Source organism: Bactrocera tryoni, chromosome 3 (assembly GCF_016617805.1).
Source record: "Bactrocera tryoni isolate S06 chromosome 3, CSIRO_BtryS06_freeze2, whole genome shotgun sequence".
NCBI classification, from domain to species: Eukaryota; Metazoa; Arthropoda; class Insecta; order Diptera; family Tephritidae; genus Bactrocera; species Bactrocera tryoni.
In genome coordinates, this window is record NC_052501.1 from 32,681,550 (window position 1) to 32,702,083 (window position 20,534).

The 20,534-nt window shown below is 37.4% G+C and overlaps 3 protein-coding genes across 5 annotated transcripts in view; 1 reads left to right on the top strand and 2 right to left on the bottom strand.

Moving 5' to 3' along the window:
• The window catches only part of LOC120771970 (putative sodium-coupled neutral amino acid transporter 11), a 550,765-nt gene that overhangs the window by 177,790 nt on the left and 352,441 nt on the right, over positions 1 to 20,534 (bottom strand). The window lies entirely within an intron of this gene.
• On the top strand, positions 823 to 20,519 carry LOC120771975 (OCIA domain-containing protein 1). The gene is made up of 4 exons (XM_040100331.1): positions 823 to 974; positions 1,034 to 1,171; positions 19,797 to 20,142; positions 20,212 to 20,519. The coding sequence occupies exons 1-4, from the start codon at positions 924 to 926 to the stop codon at positions 20,439 to 20,441; spliced, it is 765 nt and encodes a 254-aa protein (XP_039956265.1). The 5' UTR covers positions 823 to 923; the 3' UTR covers positions 20,442 to 20,519.
• LOC120771974 lies at positions 7,947 to 9,487 on the bottom strand. The gene is made up of 2 exons (XM_040100330.1): positions 9,359 to 9,487; positions 7,947 to 9,265 (listed from the first exon to the last, which is right to left on the bottom strand). Exon 2 carries the CDS (start codon positions 9,192 to 9,194, stop codon positions 8,124 to 8,126), a length of 1,071 nt encoding a protein of 356 aa, XP_039956264.1. The 5' UTR covers positions 9,195 to 9,265; positions 9,359 to 9,487; the 3' UTR covers positions 7,947 to 8,123.

Here is a 20,534-nt window from a genome sequence, read left to right on the forward strand (position 1 = left end):
AAACTATTAATTCTGGTGCATATATAATATCATTTATTTTTAAGATTTCAAAATGTGAAAGAAGAACTGAGGAGCAGCTGCAGCATTACAGCATATTGCTTAAACATAAATATCATTCTATTCGCTCATGTATTAAATACATAAACACATATTTACAAATAATATTTTGTCCAAATTATTTAAACATAATTATGTATATGTGACCTGGTCTACGGAAAGGGGGCTTAGGTGTCAAAAAAGGAGAACAATTAATGAGATAACGAGAAACTGACGATTATTTTTAACAGCTTTTCCCAGAAAACTAGTTTTCGCACGTTAGCTCCCTTTTCGTAGACCAGGTCACATATGTCTTTTTATTCATACTTAGAAAGAAGTAATATCTACAAAGTCCGCAAGTTACATATTTATTTTAATAGGCAATAATAGTCCCTCCATTCTATTTCAATAATATAATCGCAAGTTTCTTTAAAAGTATTGAAATTAACAGAACAAACACAGGTTAGGTTTACTTTCAGACATCACATTTTGAGGAACTTGTGAGCATTTGAGCTTTCGAAATCAGAAACTCAGAAATAACAAAAAACTCACAATAGGGTGAGTGGTGGTTTTTGTGAGGGCATGTGAATAGGGCTGTTAGATGGAGTTCAAGTTTGAAAAATAGTACAAAAATGTGAGTGTATTGCTAAGCAATTTCTTGATCGTAATTAGCAATGTCGTAGCAATACAGTTTTCTCGACAACATCTATTACCTGTCGAGATGCTCCATAATACTCGCAATTCAATTACTGTTATGAAATAAACAATTGCTTGCAAAGTGTTTTGTTCACTATTTCAAAATAATAATTTTTCCAGTTAATAAATAACTTAGGAGACGGAAAAGTGGGAAGCATCAATAGTATCGTTATAAAGTAATTTCGTAATTGATGCCGAGAGAAATGGAACAATCAAGTCAACAGACTGATCGAAATCAATTGGTAAAAAACATTGTAAAACCATAACTATCACTAGACAAGTCTATATCTCCATATTTTAGGCAAATTACCAATTCTCTGCTGACGAAATAAGAGTATTGCGCGAATGTAACTCTGAATCTTTCTTTCAACGTTCTCTGCCTTTAGGAACTTCATTGGGGGTTGGCGCATATTTGGCGGTGAAGAATGGTTTTTTACAAGTAAGTTGTACAATATTTTTTTTTTTTTTTAATTAGTACTTTGATTTAAAATATTAGCGGGTTACTTTTAGAATAACAATCCCAGAATCCTTAGTTAAACTAGGTATCGGCATATTACTACCGCTTACGGTTTTAAGCATTTGTTATTATATGTACTTCAGAACACAAACGGACAACGGTTTGCATCTAACGGAAAACGTTTAGCAAGTTCTCGACAGCTACGTTTTTTGATACAAAAAACCTTTCTACCTTCGATCATTAACTTAGCTGGGATTCTAACTGTCAGTATTGTATCAAGTCACAAAATTGGTGACTATAATTTAGTGACTTTTTTTGCAGGATATTTTAACCAAACAAAAAAAACTTATCAATTGCCTGCTAAATGTATCTTGGTGCCGGAACCGTGCTGTTTAGGCGGGGTTGGAGTTAGTTGGACCATAGAGGGAGGAGTGTCAAATGCATAGAGTTAGTTGGGCATGCAAAGAGTCAAGCGAGAAGTCGTTGCATGTGTGACATGTGTTTGGTATGTGGGGGTCTATTCTGGATAAGTAGGAGTTTAATCTGCTACAGTATCCAGAACTAAGCAGCGCCAGGGACGCTAGATTTGTGCGGCAACTCGAGCACGTCGTCTGCAATGGGTGTGGTTTAAGTCCAATTACACTATTCACTATATCAGTGTGAAATTTTCGAGAAATGATTTTTTTGTCGCTTTAAAACGCCTATTTCTCATAATGGTGTTCTTCAAAAACGTTTCCACTCTCTAAAGAAGAGTGAAAAACTGTCGAAAAAAGAGCAAAATTCGATGGTTTTTCTTCAAACCGCCGCCATGTTGTCAAATTTCAAAAAAAAAAAAACTATAAAAAAGGCTTCCTGTAGCGATTTTCTTACAGATTAATAACACTGGTGAACAAAAAAACACTTGCTTTTTGTGACATGAACTGAACAAAGTGTTTATTATGGAAAAATTGTTAGAAATGCAGAAAATAGCTATAGATTTCTTCTCACATATAATTTTTTTTTTCTATGAGAACTTTTGTTAAAAAAAATGTATTGATGTTTTTCTGCGATATTTTATTTTTGGAGTATCCCTTAACAATGTCCAGCAGTAATCGGCAAGCAAACTGGCATACCACTTGCCTTGGTACCGTTTCTCCATAGCAGAAATGTCTTGGTGGAAACGTTCCCCATGTTCGTCACTTACGGCCCTTAAATCGGGGAAATATCCAGATGGGTGTCCAGAAAGTGAATTTTAAGGGACATGTTGCAATTCTAACAACGCTTTTAATGGAACTTCACCTTCGTATTTCAGTTTCATTAAGCATTTCCTCATATGTTTCATCTTTCATTAGTTATCTTATTTGCGGACACACAAATATGCTCTCCATAATTTTTGCTTCACTGCCCCTTGGAAATTTTTGTTTCAGATACAAGAACCCTCTTCCATTTTTGTCCATTGCCTTAGCAATCTTAATATGCAAAGATGGTAGTAATGCCTTTTTGGGATCAAACATAGTAACGTTTGTCCCGGAGTGAGTGCCTGGTCACAGCTCGGAGTGGTCATGTGAATTTGCAGAATTTGCGGCCGCAATCGTGGACATCGACCGCACTGCCGTTCAGCAGGATGGAAAAGTATTCCCTCCATAATTTTAGTATGCTCTGGGCATCAGTCACTAGATCCTCTTCTGTTAGTCGCCGCATCTTTCCGTAGAATTTTCGAGCATTACCCCTGTCGGCCAGATTATCAAGCTCTTCATACTCACGCATTTCGGCCTCTCTCTTTTTCTGTCTGCAAATGCGTCTCGCTTCCCTCTTCAACTCTCGGTGTCTATCCCATCCCACACAGGTTGTGGTCGATCACAAGTCGAGTAGAAAATCGTTCAGCTGTTTGTTGTGATTGCAGCTTCTCTAACGTCGTGCATCGTCCTTCTCTAACGTCGGGGCTTGGGCGCAAATTAGCGATATGCTGAAGAACTTCGATTTGATGCCGATTGTGGCTAGACGTTCATCCACCGGCGAGGATGACAGTACTCGGCGACGGAGTCTCTCTTCCACCACGAATCTCACACCAAACTTGCGCTCCTTTATATGGCCACTGTAGTAAATGCCACAAGGACCTACTCTCCTCAGTCCTTGTCCCGTCCATCGCATTTATTGGACGGCGGTGATGTCAGCCTTCACTCTAACACCAGCGGCACCTTCCCAATTAAGGGACCGGACATTCCAGGTACATGCCCTTATTTCGTTTGCCATGGTCGTCATCAAAAGGGGGTTATTCTGCCGAGGCTTTTTGTTCTTTTTATTGGGGATTTTTTTTTATGTGGCGGGTCCCAAAACTAGCGTGAGGAAAGGATGTTTTCTCTTCTCCCTTTAGCTCGCCTTCAAATGTTTGTTCTTTGACAAGGAGTATACCATATGTAAAAGGATCGTTTCTGGTCACTCCAAAGTGAATGTCTTTCCTCACTTGCGTGAACATCTACATATGACTCCATCATTCATAACAGCTTTACTTGGGCAAAAATACAAGGAATATATTTTGTAAGCTGCTATGCTCGTCCTAGCTGCAATTAGTAATACATTTTTGTTCATAATCGGGTATTGATGTACACGAATCGAACCGTTTGTCTTCAAATTACCGATAGCCAACAACTTTAAATCACTAGCGATCAGCTTATACATGATTTGTTTATGAAGGTTCGCATCAGCAGAAAATACATACAGTGGACCAATAAAGTTTACATACACCTAGTTCTATTAAATTACGACACGTTTATTTGTTATAAAATGAATAAATTGTGTGGTTTTTTTTCTATTCATTTCAAAAGATGTATATTTAACATTAAATTTATCATATCTTGTACGTGCAGCGTTGTTATGGAATTAAAAATACCATACATTAATCCTATTCAAAATATCTCGAACTTTTTGGAAAACCGTATTCGAAAACATCGAATTTCATAAAAATAAGGCCAAAAAGCTGGATCCTGGACTTAGTGGGTTTTGATTTATATAAATATTCTTTAGTGTACGTAAACTTTTTTGATACAAATTATGCCCATTTTAAGCTTTAGCATTAATTTTTTTTATTTGTGTAAAAAAAAATATTTTGATATGCTAAATTTAATGTTAAATATACATCTTTTGAAACGGATAGAAAAAACCAAAAACTTTATTCATTTTATAACAAATAAACGTAACGTGTCGTAATTAAATCGAACTAGGTGTATGTAAACTTTATTGGTCCACTGTATGTATGTGTATGCATATGTTATGTATATGTACATATAATGAAAATTCCATCGAGTACAAACATACAACAAATGTATGTATATGTATATGTACATATGTACGTTCTCGATAGAATTTCCATTGCTCACGCATCGAAAATGGGTAACATGCGAACATTTTCGAAGCTGATACATTTTTTGCCACACATGATTCAAATCAATCCAGCAGAAAATTGTTGCTGTTTGCTGACCTCGTAGATTTACTCGTAGCTTACCCGCATTTTCACATCGGTTCAAACAATCGTCGCAACGCTATGAACTGACATGATACGATTTGCACCGAAGCCAGCCATACCGTTTACACGATCGTGATTGCCGAAGAACAGATTGTTTTGTTGCATCAAATCAGTTGACGCTGGCGGTTACTTGAATTGATCAACAATATTGTGAACTGAATTGATTTGATTGTGTTTTTAGCACGAGTGTTTGTTCTGATTTAATCATACTCGTTGCAGCTATCTGGTTTCAACACTTCCATTTGGTTGGTTTTGGAGCGGTTGCATTCGTGCAGTGTTGTCTTTCACCACGTACCTTGTGTAGTATTCTCTTTAAGATTAACTGGTTTTAGACTATGGACAGGGTTTTCAATAATTTCGTTAGGAGGAATATTTAACATTTGGTTACGACGTGCTTGAATTGCGACAGAAAATGTTTAAGTCTTTATATACGGGGCAACCTCTGTAGTTTGCAATGTGATTTCCCCCCACAATTACTAGAATGTAGATCACCACACACCTACGCAGACATTGCGTAGGGTGCAGTATGATTTCATTTGTCCATACTCTTGGCAGTTTGTATATTATTATTATTATTATTATTATTACAATAACGCCAATCGGCTATATACATTAAGAGAAACAAATAAAAAATGAAAAATGTAGGTAGAAGGTAAATGTGTATATGCAGAGTACTATGGTGATGGTTTCTGGTTGTGGCGGGCAGCAAATGGAATCCTTGGTTAAACAAGCAGATGTTTCTTAGTATTGTTTATGAAGGCAGAGTATGTATCTCCGTAGAACTCAATCACACCTTGAAAAGAATTGACAGATTTGGCCAGTCTATTCAGAGGACCGTTGATCACATAATTTTTCTTGGAGTTGGAAGTTTTTAGTAGACGATTACGTCTAAGTAAAGTGCCTACTGGGGCAAATTCAAAGCAGCCAAGAATGTCTGGAGCATCAATAATATTATTGACAACCTTGTAATAGAAACTAAGATCGGCAACCTGTCGACGTGCTGATAGTTTATTGATACGAAAGCTCTGGTAAATTTCATCAGTGGAGTAAGTATGTGTAGACGATGATAATTTATAGGCTAACGACTTGCAGAGTTTACGTTGAACCTTTTCCACTTTGTCTATAGATGCATTAGTATATGGAGACCAGATGACTGAACCATATTCAAGGATAGGTAGGACTAGCGATTGAAAAAGTCTGGTTACAGAGTAGGGGTTGTTGAAGTCTTTGCTGTTTCTTAGGATAAATCCGAGGGTTTTAAATCCCTTAGATGTGATTCTATCAATGTGTTTAGAGAAGGAGAGCTTGTTGTCAACAATGATCCCCAGGTCTTTTATCTCATCAACCTCTATGATTTCCTGATCCTTGAGTTTGTATTTTGCAGGAATTGGTGAGTGTGAGCGAGTGAAAGTTATAGCGGCGCATTTGTTGATATTAAGATCAAGATTGTTCACAAGGCACCAGTTACCAAGAGAGTCAATATCATGCTGTAGAATTAGGATATCTGACATACTAGCTATGGGCCTGAAAATTTTGAGATCATCAGCATACAATAGGTGATCTGATATGATATTGTTGCCAATGTCGTTTATGAATATATTGAAGAGTACCGGGCCCAAATGAGATCCTTGTGGTACCCCAGATGTAACGATATATTCGAATGAAAGATGGCCATCGACTCTAACTTGTAGGCGTCTACCCGTAAGATATGAATGGATCCAAGACAAAGCACTACCTCCAACACCATAGTTGCTCAACTTGTGCATGAGTATATCATGGTCAACACGATCAAACGCCTTGCTAAAGTCTGTGTAGATGCTGTGAACACAGTTTCCGGAATCCATAGCATTTAACACCTTGTTAATGTATATGAACAAATTAGTAGTTGTAGATCTGCCCCCAGTAAATCCATGTTGTCGAGTGATTATAACGTGTTCGAAAGACTGCAGTAGTTGTGGTAGCACCAATTTCTCAAACAATTTAGCAAGGGCAGACTGAATACAAATAGGACGATAATTGGTGACCATAGCTTTAGATCCATCCTTATGTATTGGAGTGATATATGATAATTTCCATGACGAGGGGAAGATACCACCACTAAGTGATTCACCAAATATATGCGTCAACGGTTCGCAAAGACTGATCGCGCAGTTCTTTAGGAATAAGTTAGGTAGACCATCAGGTCCAGCACCTTTTCTAGGGTCAAGTGAAAGGAGTAATTTAAGTACTTCGTCATATGATACTGTCAGATCGTTCAGGAGTATGTTCTGAGGTCCCGGGTTGTAGGTAGCTGCAGCAGCGCCATGGCGATTGTTAGGTGCGTAAACACTATGAAAGAAGGAGGCAAAGAGATCAGAAATGTCAGGCCCGGAATTAGCTGATAGATCATCCCATACCATGGAGGAAGGTATGTCACTGCTAGAACGGTTTTTGTCTTTGAGATAGTTCCAGAAGGCTTTGATGTCCGATTTGAGTTTGGCTTCAACATTACTCACTAATTTTTATAGCACTCAGAGCTCAGTGATTTGCACTCAAGTCTCAGTTTACTGAAGCAAGAGTAATTGTAGTTGGTACGTCTTGTCTTGTACAACGCATGCGCTGACTTCTTCAATTTAATTTTGCGAATGAGATCTTTTGAAAACCAGGGGATAACTGCTGTGTTTATAAGTATATGCTGGAACGAACTGGTTAATCCCTTCGAAGATTTTAGCGTAGAGATAATCAAGCTTACTATCAATTGTGCTGAGTTTATATAAATCGATCCAATTTGTTCTCAGGTAGAAAGTGTTGAGCTCAGCATAGTTGGCCCTTTTGAAAGAGTACGTAGAGGAGTAGATAGGAACTAGTCCAGGCTGAAAGTTGAGCGTGATATCTAGTGCGGGATGATATGTGTCTTCAGGAACCAAGGCAAGCGAGTGTTCAGGAGAAATGTCGATGTCGCTGAAATATAAGTCAAGGGCTGAGTTGTGAGCATTGAGAATGTGGTTGCGCTGTGTGCAATTCAGGAGCGAATAGCAGTCGTAAAGTAGTTTTTCACAGTCCGCACGAGGAGAGCTGCTAGGCAGGTTGAAATCACCAACTATCAGTAAGTCAGATGCTTGGTGTTTTTCTCTAATGAAAGAAATAGTGGCCAGGTGGTCAACAAAGATGTCATAAGGTGACTGAGGAGGTATGTATACACAGCCGATGATTAGGTCACGGGATGCACCCTTCACCCTGATGAATATTTGCTCCAGGTTATTATTTTCAGTAGAGATTGGCTCAGTGTGTAGATAACGTTTGCATGCGATAAAGACTCCACCACCACGTACTTTATGATTAGCATGAGATGTACGATCTTTACGGTAGATATTATAAGAAGAGTCAATGACTTCTCCATCACGTATAGATGGATGGAGCCAGGACTCAGTGATGCATATGATATCAGACTGGTTAGACGACGTGTTGGTCAGAAATGCGCAGAGTTTTGTGCGCAGACCTCGAACGTTCTGGTAATATAACTGGATGAGAGATACTTTCTTCTTGTTCGTTGTGCGAGCGAAAATTCTTCTTTACAATCTTAGGCATACCATGGATATACTTTATAGTCATACTGTCGTTGCCGCTTTTTACTAGAGAGTCAAGTTCCAGTCGTAAATCTTTTAGGTGCTGTTGTTGAGAAGGGGTAAGATCAGCTTTGAAAAAGACTGCAGTGTTACTATTAGGTGGTCTGTATTTGATAATTGAGAGCGCATCATCAGCTGAGCGAGTTGTAATATGTAGCGCACGTGTACGACCCGGTGTATGTCGGCCTAGTCTGCGTAGCTTAAATTCAGTGGCAATGTTCGAGAGACAAGAAGGCAAAGCGGCTACTAGATTTGTCCTGTCGTCATCCAAACGATCTTTACCCATTGGTTTGACTGATTCCGGGATGTTTAGAGCAATTACATTGACTTTACGGCGCTCACGTTCCAACATTTCAGTGAAGATATCTTCCTTGCTCACTGGTAAGTCAGGCTTGGCATTGAGTTTATTATTAATTTTATTCTCTACTGATGAAAGCCTATCGTTAAGGGCAGTACATTTATTAGCGAGTGTTGTATATTGTTTAGACAGATTGCTTACCTCATCCTTAAGGTTATTTACGCTACTTACGAATGACTTTTTGAGATCTTCAAATTTGCGGTCATAGTCAGAGGTGAAGCGATCAAAGTACTTCTGGAAGAGACTTTCCATTTCATTAGCTTGTGGCGAGATGTGTGTTAAAACTTCATCATCAGATAAGTGGCTGTCACATGTCCTAACACTGATATCATTGCTGCAGGATGAACAGTTCCAAACCGACTCCTTTTTCTTGATACTGATCGCTGTGGCCTTAAATTCCACAGATGAAAGGCCTGTACACCTAGAGTGAAACCAGAGTTGGCAAGCAACACATTGGATGCTGGACTGTACACCATCTCGTATCAGCTCAGAGCAATAACCACAAAATTGTGATGTTGTGTTTATTTTCTTGGGTGGCATTATTTATCGATGGATAGCACAATTTATATGTAACTAAGCAATTACTGTAGCCCTCCTTTATTTACGACGCACTGCAAACGGACCGCACATCAGCAATGCACCGTTGCCGTATATTTTGTTATTGGTTTTCTTCACGTTTTATGCTTTTATGTTCTTTTCCTTACATTTAGTTGTTGTTTGCATCACATGCCCTCGTTGTTGTCGTGCTCAATGAGAAATACCGTTTGAAGTGACAAAAACTCTGTTTAGAAAAATTAGCAGCAACTTGTTTGCTTATGTACGCTTTATTAAATCTTTAAATAAAACAAAACTTTTGCGGTAGGTAGTATTTTTAACTCTTTAAATGTTGTTGGCTTTTCATCAATTTTAATTTTGGTTAATATACATTTGAGTTGAAAAGAAAATTGTATCGCGCAAATTGCCGTCTACACACGTCCGTTCGTATCGAGCTCCTACCTATATATATTGTACATGACCATTTTTCTTATGTGGTTCGTCAACGGTTATGCTGCGATGGAACAGATATTTGTATTTCGTTTTTCTTTAGTTGGTTAGAATTTGGCATCAATTCTATTTTGGACACTGGTTATAGGACTTTATTTCTGTTAAAGATATTTGCAACTGATTTAGTACTAAACCCACATTCTTCCAGTGCTTCTTTAACATCACTAGAGTCAACCGAAAACTCTATACCTTTATACCTGGTTGAAATAGTTTGGTATTGACCGCTGATTTAATTGGACTTGATTTCCTTTTTACATTTATGTAGCGATCAATACCAGTCGGAACAGAAGGTCCTTTTTTGCTTGGTACATTTTTACCTTGCGTTTTGTTTTCCTTCAGTGTTCGGGTGCTTGCTGGTACCTGCTAGTGGTTGCTGTCGGCGTATTTGTTGTTGCCCTATTGCTGTTTACTGCTGCTTCTGCTCTCTTCGCTTGCTTAATTTTCATTTCAGCTGATCGCTGCGATGACTCATCATCGCCGTTACATTTTTTTTCGTTTGAGACTGCTGCACAACTACATAACTGTGACCATAAGAACGTGTTTTTTTAATATTTGACATAAGTCGCTTGAAGTCTGTCGCTCTCTATGTGTTCACAATGAATGTCTGATGCATGTTGCTAGGCCACGACAGTGAAAAACAAAATGCTTGATGAAGTATGGGAATATGATTTCTTCTTTGCTTGTTTATAAATTTGTACATAGTTATGAGAAAACTGTATAATAATTTGGGAGAGGGAAGAGAGCAACTCACCCACACAACCTCTAAATTATGGTTGTATGCGTTTGCCGACCAATGATTTAAGGGGTTACATGGGTTTCCTCGGGCAAAAAACGGCCCGATTCAATAATTTTTTTTACATATGAAAAATGAAATATTTTAATGAAATTTTTTTTATTTAAAAGACTCATATTTAATAAACATTTTGTAAAATTTTCAAAAAAAAATATCAAAATGGCAAAATTACGACGCCATTTCCGGCAGTCCCTCGGAAAAAAAGTGCATCCGCGTTTTCAGCAGAACTTCTTTCAGGATCGTCTGAAATAAAAATAAAAAGTACGTGTTTTAGTAAAGACAATAAACTAGGTATTGGACGAAGGAAAAAAAATGAAAATTGGATTTTTGGCAGACGTTTTTATAAAAAAATGCAAATTTCGATGAAAATTTCTCGACATTTTACTTTCAGGATTTTGTCTCTTATCAATACTTTTTTCCACTTTTCTTAAGAAGGGTTACATGGGTTTCACAGTTTCAAAAAATCGAAATTTTTTTTTTGTCTTATTAAATTCTATAAATAAATAAATTTTCAAGTTGATCCGACTAATAGTTTCGGATATACAGGCTTGAGAATTTGTGCGTTCTAGGTTAGATAGGCTAAGTGCGCCGTCTTTAAACGCGTTTTTCTCAAAACTGTGTTTTCAAAGTCGGTTGTCAAGATTTCTCGCGAACTACTCAATCGATCTTGATGAAATTTTACACAGGTCTTCAAGATATCATTTACAAGGTCTTGAACGAAGGTTTTTTTTTAATTGCAACTATTTAAAAAAAAAGTCAAGAAATTTTCATCGAAATTTGCATTTTTTTTATAAAAACGTCTGCCAAAATCCAATTTTCATTTTGTTTCCTTCGTCCAATACCTAGAGTTTATTGTCTTTACTAAAACACGTATTTTTTATTTTTATTTCAGATGATCCTGAAAGAAGTTCTGCTGACAACGCGAGTGCGCCTTTTTTCCAAGGGACTGCCGGAAATGGTTATCAACTCTGTTAGCCGTTCAATCATAAAATATTTGCACCTTCTCATTGTTTAATGTTCTCTGGTTAGAGGAACGTTTGTCCCGGAGTGAGTGCCTGACGTACTGGCCACAGCTCGGAGTGGTCATGTGAATTTGCAGAATAGCCAGAAGTTACACGAAGGTAAATCAGGCGATGGCGGTGGTTGCGGCACGATATTAGTTGAAAATGTGGCGAAATGCTCACGAAAAACTAATACAGTATTAATTCACCTTTCCATTTGATCACAGTAGTAGTGTAAAATCTAAAGCCGTAGGTTACAGAATATCTGTGGATGATAGAAAAATTTTGTTTTCAGATTTGACTTCAGGGTATCAAACTGCATTAAAACACCTAAGAATTTTCATGTCACAAATTATGTATATATTACCAGTGTAATCTTTTTGAAATTATTGTTTTATACCAAAATTGCGACCGCAATCGTGGATATCGTATAGGACCTTCTTTTACGTGTCATTTCAACAAATTATTTAAATATTATACAACCATTAAAAAAAAACAAAAAAAAAAAAACATTTAGTGTTCGTTACAAATTTATTTATTTATAAAAAAATCGGTTAATTTCAACATTAAAAAAATCAGTGATTTTTCGGAGGGTCATTCTGAGACGATCCCTTAAAGGTTCCACTGTGAATTGTCGTCAATGCATGTCTGGCCGTCGACGTAGTTAAGGAAAGACCTATTGATAATTCTGGGAGTGTGCTCTACTTCAAGCGGCCAGCGACTTGAGATTTTTTGGGGCTCTGCATCCTAGAACTTATGGCGGTTTTATGAGAAATAAAAGAACACAAGCACTGTCTAATGTCACACTAAAGTCTTTGGATTATTGACAGTGGGAAATTTAACGTCATCGACTGCAATATTAAGTCAAATCTATACTCCTTTGTCCAGTTTGTGAATATGGTCGCAGTGGATTTAGTGGGGAGAGTTAGGTTTCTTACAGTTAAGAAGGGAGAATGTCTATTCTCTCTGGTGGTTAAGGGAGTTTCGAAATCTAAAAATTAAACAGCAGCGGTGAGAGGACACCAACCTGCAGAAACCCCTGTTTACCTCGAAATAGTACGGATGATTGCCGATCGCTTAGGTTCATAGTCCACCTCTTAAACCCTGGAAAGATTGTTCGATGTCTTCAAGTAGGGTTGTGTGGTTGTCTGTATCATAGGCTTTCGACAGGTCCAACGCTTCCTTCACAAGGTGGTTTTCGGTTGAGGCTATGAACTATCTGGGCATTTATGACGCTAAGTCTTGTGGTGGTGTTGTACACTTTGCCGAATCCATGCTAGTGGTTTTTTGACCCCGCTCTGTATCATGGCCTGAAAAATACCGTCCATACCGGGGCATTTGAATTGTTCGAACCCGTTGATTGCCCAAAGTATTTTGTCTTGGTACTTCTTCTTCTTCTTAATTGGCGTAGACACCGCTTACGCGATTATGGCCGAGTTAACAACAGCGCGCCAATTGTTTCTTCTTTTCGCTACGTGGCGCCAATTGGATATTCCAAGCGAAGCCAGACTCCACGCTTGGTCCTTCCAACGGAGTGGAGGTCTTCCTCTTCCTCTTTGCCATGGTCGTCATCAGAAGGGGGGTCTCTCATTCGAGGCTTGTTACTTCCTTTCATTGGGGGTGTTACTACAGAGTAATAATAATGGTAGACTTTCCACTTTTAGTTATGTTTGGACTATGCGTGTTACAACACATTCAGTGTCCCAAATACATTTTTAACGCACATTAAGTTTCGAATATAGTTTATGAAACTCGAAAAGAATCTTTAAATTCTTACCGCTGGTGGGGGAAAAATAATGATCTTTCTTAAGTGAGAATATATTTCATTCTAATTTTATTTTGATATTTTCATTGCTTATATACTGTTTTAGGAAACTGTATTAAATAAGTGTACAATTCAATACATGTGTGTGTGTGTGTGTTTAATGTTATCTGATCTATAAATTTATGACTTGTGTTTACCCATGCATTTTTATTATTATTGAATGCGCATTGCATGTAAATGCATGTGCCTGTTTATGTACATATGTATGTATGTATATGTATTTGTATATTTCATATATTTTAAAATATATATTTATTTTTCATAGTATTTCGGCTTTGCTGATACTAAATAAGTAAGCATGTTCAATGATATTTGAACACGTATTGATATCATTCGTTTTGTTTTGGTGAGTTGGAAATTTGAAGATTACTTAGTTTAAAGTGTGGTAGTTAATTTTTTTTATATTTTTTCCATGGCCCATTTTATGTAGTTGGTTAAATTGGCAATATCAACAACAGCAACGAAATAGGAAGTGATTTATTGTTTCCTTTTTCTTTGCATGCGGTTGATTTGTTACAACGTTTATTTCATTTTGATGAGTTAGAAACTTTTAGGTAAATTTCAAGTGCATTGTTGCACTGTTTGATAGTTGAATTGTTTTCCATTTTCTCCAAGGTGAATTAGTTGGTGGAATCAACATCAACAGCACTTCAATTGGAGAGATAATTTATTCGTTTATAATTTTAGAGACATAAATATATAGTATATAGTATAAGTATATATGCAATTGAGTAGAATTTCTACTTCTTGACTGGCGTAGAAACCGCTTACGCGGTTATCGCCGAGTTAACAACAGCGCGGCAGTCGATTCTTCTTTTCGCAAGTTGGCGCCAATTGCAGACCCGGCGGGTACTGCGTCGAATACTTTCAGAGCTAGAGTGTTTTCGTCCATTCGGACGACTCCGCTGTCTTTCAATTCGCTGAACTATATCAATGTCATCGTATATCTCATACAGCTCATCGTCCCATCGAATGCGATATTCGCCGTGCCCAACGCGCAAAGGACCATAAATCTTTCGCAGAACTTTCCTCTCGAAAACTCGCAACGTCGATCATTTTCAATTGCCTACTTAGTCCGAAGTAGCACCTGTTGGCAAGAGATATCCTGCGTTGGATTTATCTACAACGAAGTTATGACTGACAACAGTGACGCGGGTGCCTAGTCGCAAGTGCGACGACTGTTTGTTTGATGACAGGAGATATATATATTCGTCTTGCTCTCGTTCACCACCAGACCCATTTGCTTCGCTGCCTTATTCATTCTGAAGAAAGCAGAACTAATGGCGGCGAATGATATCAATATCATCAGCATAGCTTATAGAAGATTGTACCTTCTGGGTTTAGTTTTGCAGCTCGAATTATTTTCTCCAGAAGTATGTTGAAGAAGTCACACGAAAGAGAGTCGCCTTGTCTGTAACCTCGTTTGGTTTCAAACGGCTGGGAGAGGTCATTTCCGATTCTGACGGAACTTTTGGTGTTGCTCAACGTCAGCTTACACAGCCATATTAGCTTTGCGGGGATACCAAATTCATACATCGCGGCATAAAGGCAGCTTCTTTTTCGTGCTGTCAAAGGCAACTTTGAAATCGACGAGGAGGTGGTGAGTGTCCATTCTCTTTTCACGGGTCTTTTCCAAAATTTGGCGCATGGTGAATATCTGGTCGGTTGTTGATTTTCCAGGTCTAAAGCCACACTGATAAGGTCCAATCAGTTTGTTGATAGTGGGCTTTAATATTTCACACAATACGCTCGATAGAACCTTATACGCGGTGTTTAGGAGGCTTGTCCCGGTAGTTGGCGCAGATTATGGGGTCTCCCTTTTAGTGGATTGGGCAGAGCACACTTAAATTCCAATCGTTGGGCATGCGTTCGTCCGACCATATTTTACAAAGAATATGATGCATGCTCTTTATCAGTTCTTCGCCGCCGTGTTTGAATAGCTCGGCCGGCAATCCATCGGCCCCCGCCGCTTTGTTGTTTTTCAGGCGGGTAATTGCTAATAATTGCCTGGCGTTATATTTTCACTGCCGTTCAGCAGGATGGAAAAATGTTCCACTCATAATTTTAGTATGCTCTTGGCATCAGTCACTAGATCACCTCTGGGCATTCTACAAAAGTATGCTCCGGTCTTGAAATCTTCTGTCAGTCGCCGCTTCTTTTCGTAAAGTTTTCGAGCATTACCCCTGTCGACCAGCTTGTCAAGCCCTTCATACTTACACATTTCGGCCACAATTTCCTTGTACCGAGTTGTTGACGAGTGCTCTCATAGAGCAGGAGTCCAAGCCGATTGAAAATCGTTCGGCTATCTCTTGTGATTGCAGCTTCTCGACGTTGAACCTTCCTTGTGTTTGCTGACGTGCGTTTTTTGCTGCACAGAAGCGGGTGCGAATTTTGGCTGCAACAAGAAAATGGTCCGAGTCGATGTTCGTCTGAAACACTGGATTTAATGTTAAGTATACATCTTTTGAAATGGATAGAAAAAAACCAAAAACTTTATTAATTTTATAACAAATAAACGTGTCGTAATTAAATCGAACTAGGTGTATGTAAACTTTATTGGTCCACTGTATGTATGTGTATGCATATGTTATATGTATAATGAAAATTCCATCGAGTACAAACATACAACAAATGTATGTATATATGTATGTACGTTCTCGATAGACTTTCCATTGCTCACGCATCGAAAATTGGTAACATGCGAACATTTTCAAAGCTGATACATTTTTTGCCACACATGCTTCAAATCAATCCAGCAGAAAATTGTTGTTGTTTGCTGTACTCGTAGATTTACTCGTGAATTTACTCGTAGCTTACCCGCAGTTTCACATCGGTTCAAACAATCGACGCAACGCTATGAACTGACATGATACGTTGCACCGAAGCCAGCCATACCGTTTTACTCGATCGTGATTGCCGAAGAACAGATTGTTGTGTTGCATCAAATCCGTTGACGCTGGCGGTTACTTGAATTGATCAACAATATGGTGAACTGAATTGATTTCATTGTGTTTTTAGCACGAGTGTTTGTTCTGATTTAATCATACTCGTTGCAGCTATCTGGTTTCAAAACTTGTATTTGGTTGGTTTTGGAGCAGTTGCATTCGTGCAGTGTTGTCTTTCACCACGTCCCTTGTGTAGTATTCTCTTTAAGATTAACTGGTTTTAGAATATGGACAGGGTTTTCAATAATTTCGTTAGGAGGAATATTTAACATTTGGTTACGACGTGCTTGAATTGCGACAGAAAATGTTTAAGTCTTTATATACGGGGCAACCTCTGTAGTTTGCAGTGTGATTTCCCCCCCACAATTACTACATTTTTTATTTGAATACTCTTTGTTAAGAGTACATTTCGAAGTAGGATGTAGATCACCACACACCTACACAGACACTTCCTAGGGTGCAGTATGATTTCGTTTGTCCATACTCTTGGCAGTTTGTATATTGTACATGACCATTTTTCTTATGTGGTTCGTCAACGGTTATGCTGCGATGGAACAGATATTTTAAATTGTAAATCGGGTGTATTTCGTTTTTCTTTAGTTGGTTAGAATTTGGCATCAATTCTATTTTGGACACTGGTTATAGGACTTTATTTCTGTTAAAGATATTTGCAACTGATTTAGTACTAAACCCACATTCTGCCAGTGCTTCTTTAACATCACTAGAGTCAACCGAAAACTCTATACCTTTATACCTGGTTGAAATAGTTTGGTATTGACCGCTGATTTAATTGGACTTGATTTCCTTTTTACATTTATGTAGGTCAATACCAGTCGGAACAGAAGGTCCTTTTTTGCTTGGTACATTCTTACCTTGCGTTTTGTTTTCCTTCACTGTTCGGGTGCTTGCCTGCAACCACTAGCTGTCGGCGTATTTGTTGTTGCCCTATTGCTGTTTACTGCTGCTTCTGCTCTCTTCGCTTGCTTAATTTTCATTTCAGCTGATCGCTGCGATGACTCATCATCGCCGTTAAATTTTTTTGTTTGAGACTGCTGCACAACTACATAACTGTGTCCATAAGAACGTGTTTATTTTAATATTTGACATAAGTCGCTTGAAGTCTGTCGCTCTCTATGTGTTTACAATGAATGTCTGATGCATGTTGCCAGGCCACGACAGTGAAAAACAAAATGTTTGATGAAGTATGGGTATATGATTTCTTCTTTGCTTGTTTATAAATTTGTACATAGTTATGAGAAAACTGTATAATAATTTGGGAGAGGGAAGAGAGCAACTCACCCACACAACCTCTGAATTATGGTTGTATGCGTTTGCCGACCAATGATTTAAGGGGTTACATGGGTTTCCTCGGGCAAAAAACGGCCCGATTCAATAATTTTTTTTACATATGAAAAATTAAATATTTTAATGAAATTTTTTTTATTTAAAAGACTCATATTTAATAAACATTTTGTAAAATTTTCAAAAAAAAATATCAAAATGGCAGTCATTACGACGCCATTTCCGGCAGTCCCTCGGAAAAAAGGTGCATCCGCGTTGTCAGCAGAACTTCTTTCAGGATCATCTGAAATAAAAATAAAAAATACGTGTTTTAGTAAAGACAATAAACTAGGTATTGGACGAAGGAAAAAAAAAAAATGAAAATTGGATTTTTGGCAGACGTTTTTATAAAAAAATGCAAATTTCGATGAAAATTTCTCGACATTTTACTTTCAGGATTTTGTCTCTTATCAATACTTTTTTCCACTTTTCTTAAGAAGGGTTACATGGGTTTCACAGTTTCAAAAAATCGAAATTTTTTTTTTGTCTTATTAAATTCTATAAATAAATAAATTTTCAAGTTGATCCGACTAATAGTTTCGGATATACAGGCTTGAGTAGGTTAGATAGGCTAAGTGCGCCGTCTTTAAACGCGTTTTTCTCAAAACTGTGTTTTCAAAGTCGGTTGTCAAGATTTCTCGCGAACTACTCAATCGATCTTGATGAAATTTTACACAGGTCTTCAAGATATCATTTACAAGGTCTTGAACGAAGGTTTTTTTTTAATTGCAACTATTTAAAAAAAAAGTCAAGAAATTTTCATCGAAATTTGCATTTTTTTTATAAAAACGTCTGCCAAAATCCAATTTTCATTTTGTTTCCTTCGTTCAAGACCTTGTAAATGATACGTATTTTTTATTTTTATTTCAGATGATCCTGAAAGAAGTTCTGCTGACTACGCGGGTGCGCCTTTTTTCCGAGGGACTGCCGAAAATGGTTTTCAACTCTGTTAGCCGTTCAATCATAAAATATTTGCACCTTCTCATTGTTTAATGTTCTCTGGTTAGAGAATTTCTACCAAAACAATTTCAATAAAATTAAATTGCGCAACGATTGTTTTTCATTTTGCGCAAGGTTTTTTATTAAATTAGAAATAAATCGTTCTGAAAAAAAAATTAAAGATTCAGTAATTGAATTTGTTTAAATTTTTTTACAAACTTTGTTTCTTGTAAAAATTGGTAATATCAAATGAAAGGGGACATTTTCACTCATAATCGTATCGAATATAAGCGAAATTGCCGCTGTCTGTTAAGAGAAAATAAATATATTCCATTCGAATTTCAAATAATTGTTAAAGTTGCATTTTTATACTTTCTTACATGTTGTTACAGAGTGTAATAGTTTTGTTCACCTAACAGTAGTATGTATCACTTAAAAATAATCAAGATAGATATAGGGTTATTTTTGTACATATATGTAAATGATCAGGATGACGAGACTAGTTGAAATTCTCTTGATGAAACTTGGTATGCGCGTCCCTTGCCCACAAAACGACATTAACCGAAAACGTAAAATGTATTATAACTAAGCACTAAGTTAAGGTATAAAACTCTAATTCGGCACAGGGGATCGCAGTAGCAAGTTGCATATGTGGACAACATTTTTTTTTTAGGTGGGTGTGTCCCTGCCTTCTAATTATATCAATAACTAAATACGCCAGAGACATTAAATCTTTACCCCCCAAAATGGTATGACCTTTAATGGGACCGGGGTCAAAATTGGACGATGGGCGTTACACCGCCTACTTTTAGGTGGAATCAAATAACTCTCGAGATCCGCCCGACCAATTCCAACAAAATTTGGTACGTAACATTCCTCTGACATTTATAAAAATTGCGGAAATCAGACTACAGCCACGCCTACTTCCCATATAACGCAATTTTAAATTCCATTTGAAAGTTTCAGTTTCCAGTATACAAATCAAAAATAAACTAATATACCAGGATAAGACTTTGTGTAAATAGCGCATTTGTGATGGACCACATTACGACTAAAAATAGGTTTCGGGGTGAAAGCGTGCAAAACAAATCTACATTCACATTTATAATATTAGTGTGTGTATGGATATTATAAAGAACGAACCCCTCGACTTGAACGTAATTAAATCTAAATCCTCGTATTAATAAAATAATTGGTTAAAAAATCAATATAATCTACAACAGTTTTCTCATGTATAAAAATTGCATATTTCAGCCAAATTATAAATATGGCGCGGTGCCCAAAGTAGTCGTGGGTGTGATAATAGGATATTTCGTTGGAAAATTTAGTTACCAGCAAAAGTGCGCGGAAAAGCTAATGCGGTTACCTAATTCAAAACTGGGAGAATTGTTAAGCCAACGTCAACGCGATGGAAGCGTTATTAGTAGGCTTAATCCAGACCAAGGTATTGGAATAGGACTAACCTTGTCACCATTTAATTCAACTGGAACAAGTGACGAACAAATCCAAGAATTCCCTCGTGCTAGTGCCCTCAATTTAGATTTGGAAAACCGTCCTTCAATTACTGGCCTTGACGACATTTATCGCCCCTCATTAGATAGTAAGTTGTTATTTGTTATATGTTATACAAGTATTATATGATCTAATTATTAACTTTGTATATATTTAGATACACCTTTCTACGAAACGCAATTGCCTATCAAAGCTAAGCAAGGCACAAGTTACGAAGAGTTACGAAAAAAAAATCGGGAAGAATATGAGAAAAAGCAGCAAGACACATTTTCTCGGCCTCTGCCCGCAAATGCACCAATAGTTATTCGGGAGAATGAAGCCATTAAAACGACTTTTGGAGCCGATTCTAGTCACAAAAATAAATATGGAGACACATGGACGGATTAATTATATTTGTCTGCTAAAAAAGTAGTTTTTTTTATTAAAGTGTTAATGCTGATATATATATACTGTGTAATTGTTAAATTCTGTGATGTTTGT

What these genes read in the sequence shown, in the direction of transcription:
- LOC120771975 (XM_040100331.1), top strand. Translation starts at nt 924, where the DNA reads ATGCCGAGAGAAATGGAACAATCAAGTCAACAGACTGATCGAAATCAA. An exon ending in AGACTGATCGAAATCAATTG is followed by an intron (nt 975 to 1,033) that starts GTAAAAAACATT and finishes TCCATATTTTAG; the next exon opens with GCAAATTACCAATTCTCTGC. An exon ending in TGAAGAATGGTTTTTTACAA is followed by an intron (nt 1,172 to 19,796) that starts GTAAGTTGTACA and finishes TGCATATTTCAG; the next exon opens with CCAAATTATAAATATGGCGC.
- LOC120771974 (XM_040100330.1), bottom strand. Translation starts at nt 9,194, where the DNA reads ATGCCACCCAAGAAAATAAACACAACATCACAATTTTGTGGTTATTGC.